This window comes from Aplysia californica, unplaced genomic scaffold (genome assembly GCF_000002075.1).
Source record: "Aplysia californica isolate F4 #8 unplaced genomic scaffold, AplCal3.0 scaffold00147, whole genome shotgun sequence".
NCBI lineage: Eukaryota > Metazoa > Mollusca > Gastropoda > Aplysiida > Aplysiidae > Aplysia > Aplysia californica.
In genome coordinates, this window is record NW_004797417.1 from 866,066 (window position 1) to 870,521 (window position 4,456).

The 4,456-nt window shown below is 39.0% G+C and overlaps 1 protein-coding gene across 1 annotated transcript in view; it reads left to right on the forward strand.

Moving 5' to 3' along the window:
• Positions 1–1,294: 1,294 nt before the first annotated feature.
• The window catches only part of LOC101857328, a gene marked incomplete in the record, with an annotated part of 13,767 nt that continues 10,605 nt past the window's right edge, over positions 1,295–4,456 (forward strand). Inside the window, 2 exon segments of the mRNA XM_005097142.3 lie at positions 1,295–1,614; positions 2,691–2,794. Of these exon segments, the coding sequence (XP_005097199.2) occupies positions 2,757–2,794 (38 nt within the window).

Genomic DNA, 4,456 nt, shown 5'->3' on the forward strand with positions numbered 1-4,456 from the left:
ATATCCCAACGTCCAAATGCTAATCTGCTCTAAATCCGTGGCCCCAACACAGGAGACGAATTGGCCTCCAGAGAGAACTAATGACTGGCTAGACAGACTTTTCTGCCACCTGGTCTCTTGTATACAAAAATATATTTCATACGTGTGAGTGTGTTTGTGTGTGTTTGTGTGTGTGTGTATATGTGTGTGTGTGTGTGTGTGTGTGTGTGTGTGTGTGTGTGTGTGTGTGTGTGTGTTTTCATGCCGACACATACACACACACACACACATTCGCACACACACGCACTCCCACAAATACACACACTCACGCACGCGCGCGTACATACATGCGCTCACACATACACACACACACACACACACACACACACACACACACACACACACACACACACACACATAAACACACATAAATACACAGAGACGAAAAGAGAAAGAAAGAGAGAGAGAATGGGATATGAGGGGAGGGGGAAGGAAGAAGAGACAGAAAGTATGTGTAAGAAAGCTTGTATTATTTTGATATTACAGTTTTAACTGGGCTGTTGACGTGGGCTAACATTTTCACACGGAAGACGATGTTTGGACAACTAATGACTTCAATGTCATTACTATTTTCTAGCCATGTAGCAACCAATATGACTTATAATATTTTACTGGTCATATTAAATGATAAGTAGGCACTTACCTTAATTGATTTTGTGTGTGCGTGTGTGTGTGTGGGGGGGGGGGGGAGAATTTAAAAAAATATTATTTTCGCTAAAAGCTTGATGGCTCCACACAAATTGCAACATTATAAACATAGTTGCCCAGAGGAGCATGCTGTTTTGACAGTGCCCTTGCCTTCTTTCTATCTTTCCATCTTTCCATCTTTCTCCGTTTCGTCCTTTGTTCCCTCTACTGGACCAATGTATGCTCAGTTACCTGTTTTCGACATAATCGGCGTCAACCTAACTTTTTTTTTTTTATAGTAGAGGGTTTTACGGCGCTCGCAACTGCAGAATATGAGCGCCAAGGGGTGGGTGTCAACAGAGAAGTCTTTACAGGGAATCAGACTTATTCTGCTCACCTTTCTAGCTTCAACAGCACAAGGTCTGCTTCGACTATCAAGGCACCCCGGAAATAGCGGGTCACAAGAGAGTGACAAACATAACAAAAGAAGTAGAAGAAAATGACAATAGTAAGGATTAGGAAAGAAAAAGCAGCAGTTCCCTGTTGTAGATCAGGCACAGTTACGATCGTGACATGATGAGTCAGCCCATTTACAATTCTACTATGCTTGAACGAGAAATGTCCCCCCTTTGGGAATGGCCTTAGACGCTACAGTCAGTGGCACTGCCCCGGGGGCAGTTAACCTAACATAAACACAACAGAATTCAGGGAAGTGAAACCCCGTTTGTTGTTTCACCTTCTCCCATCCTGGATCTCCTATATTGGATAATACTGGATCCCCTATATTGGATATCCCATATTGAATATTGATTTCCCCAGCACTTCCAGTTCGGCTCCAACTGGGCCTGTACCCCCAACCGTTGAACAGATCTATCGTTTATTTTCCGCCTCTATTGGCTCGCCGACAGTGCTACTGACAGTGGGGATTGTGTGACCTGTGCGCTACAGGTAATTTCTGTTGGCTCAAGACTTTAATCGTTAGCCTGTAGCTCGGTGCACCGGGGATTGTCGGCCTTCGTTTCTATCCGTTTTCTCAACTGTACAATCATTATTATTATTGTTATTATTGTTATATTTTTTACCTACCCTTCCCCTCCCATTCCCCATCCCTTGCTTGTAACTTTCCTATCCCACAGCTACAAATCTCACCCCACCAAATCACGCCTATAATTTCTTCAGAAGGGAATTATAATTAGTACGGTTGTTTTTGTTATTTGTAGAATGTTTTCTTTTTAAATAAAACTACTTCAAAAGTCTTTTATATTGCTATGATCTTTAATCGTATACCCGAAGGTCACTGTAGCTATATTCGCAACACGCAAAACAATGATCATAACCATTATGCAATGTATGATCCTTATTTTGTTTCTTATTAAGCATAATAATAATAGTCAAGGACTGGCTGTGTCAATCATCCTATCAATCTCAAATGTACTCTTACCTCTTGTTATATTAGATCTTGTTATATTAATGTATAGTATTATTGTAGTTATTGTCACTGCTATCTCGTTTAGTTATACAATTGTTTTGGGCACTCTCTCAAACCACATACGTAAACCCCAAACGCTGTTAATACAATTAAAAGGAACAAGTTGTTGTTTTTTAAGCAGACTAAGTCACATCAGTCCTACCATGACTTAACCAATGTCCTACTGTTTCATCATGGACTTAACTTGTTCCTAACTTGATGTGAGTTTTTTCTTTTTTAAAATACATTTTGTACACAAGTTGGTGGTTTCACTTGACTGATCTCATAAAGATATTCTACAGGTACTGTTGTAAGTTAAGGATTAGTGCCCTGAGTTTTATTTTTTGGTGGGTTTTTTTTTTAGGGGGGGGTGTCTTGTTTTTTTGCCTGACACCTTCCATTAATTACTCTATAAAACAAGACAAACTTCTTCAACAATGCCACTGCAATTTTAACTATACAATAAATGTGACGTTTGATTAGTCGGCACATGCCTAGTTGGGGTGTTTTTCACCATCAGGGAAATTAACAATAGCCTACTCACGTTCACTTTTAGTGACCCTACAATAAAACCAAGAGATTCTCCAGACGGCGCGTGTGTTGGCACATATATACACATCCAATGGCAGGAACACTATCACCTCGACCGAAATCGTCAGGGTAAGTTTTGATCTGTCAGTTTACAATAAAGTTATGGCTGTGCCCTTAGAGGGTTTTGGGTCAAATAGGCCCAGTACACACCAGATATTGGTGCAACCCCTTCCATTGAGAGACACGGTAAGTGAACCTCTGCTCCGTGAAGTGTATATGAGGCATTTTAACAGACTTCCATCTGTATTACCATGCTTCGTTTTTAGTTTCTGGTTTCTTTTTATGTTTTTATTTTCGTTTGTTTCCTTTTTGTTTGTTTGTTTTTTCTCTATTGCAACAGGAGGTTGATTAATATTTTAAAGACATACAACATTCTCAAAAAGGCTTTACACTCCCAAATAGTCTTAAAGCAAAAAAGGGAGTATCGAGTTGTGAATGTACATTGTTTTTACACCATTCTTCCGAAGAAGAGTATCATTATATAAGTGTTTTACGAGATCTCTATTAGCTGTTGTAGGTGTTCGGATTCAAATAAAGGAATATGGCAGTTTATGGAAATGTAACAGAGCTATAACCTGCGGGGAAGGCTGGTTGTTGTTTTTAAAAAGTTGGAACATCTGTCTCTTAAAACAATCCTTCGCGAATATTATGGTTACAAAAAGAAGTTGCCAGTTCGGATTTAATAAACTAAAACGCGTAAGTCCTTCTAAAGTCAACTATTTTGCTTTCCCTCTGAAGTGTTTATCTACAGTAGGGGTATCATAAAGACCACCGTTTTCAATCTCAAGGCCCGCTGGCCTCTTCCTTTTTATGGCGAACAACCAGATCATTGTGTCATTGTTTTTTGTGGGGTTTTTTAAAGAAGAAGCAGACTGAGATGTCCACTAATCAAAGAGTAATGTTTTTATTCAGTCTGTACCGCTGCCTTACGCGTAATTAAAATTTGGCCCCCTGGAGCGATAGAGTTTGACATCCGTGATACAGACAATTAAAGTTGATTGGCAATCAGACAAAACGACTAAGACGTAAAAGAACCAGTATCATGTCCACGATTCCACACTGCTGAAAATATAAAATTTCACATCCCTCTGTCTGTTCACCATAACGTGCTGATGGCTGGTGTGCACCACAGATAGGCCCATCATCTTTTCTATTATTTGTTTGAAACTGTGAGTCTTCTTTGTTTTTCCCTAGACTTCCTAATAATCACAATAATACAATAATCATCATAATTGTCATAATAATCGAAATAATCATAGAAAAACAAAACAATTATCATCATAACCATCATCATCATAATCATCGCCATCATCATAAACATCATAATGATGATAACAATAATCATCATCATCATCATCATCATCATCATCATCATCATCATCATCATCATCATCATCATCATCATCATCATCATCATTGTAAATAGCAAAGAATAAAAAAGAGTTGAGACTAGTAGAATTTACAAGTTTTATACAAGTTCAACGTTTCGCCCGGCAAAGGGCTTCATCTGGAATATACAAAAAATAATGTAAGATCTAATTACTACAAGCTACACAAACGAACCTGTTTGAGTACAAACATTGTTGCCGCTGTATCTTCTACCAATTTTTGTTGTATTTGACGTGTGTGTGAGTGTGTGTGTGTGTATGTGTATGTGTGTGTGTGTGTGTGTCTGTGTGTGAGTTTGTGTGTGTGTGTGTGTGTGTGTGTGTGTCTGTGTGTGAGTTTGTG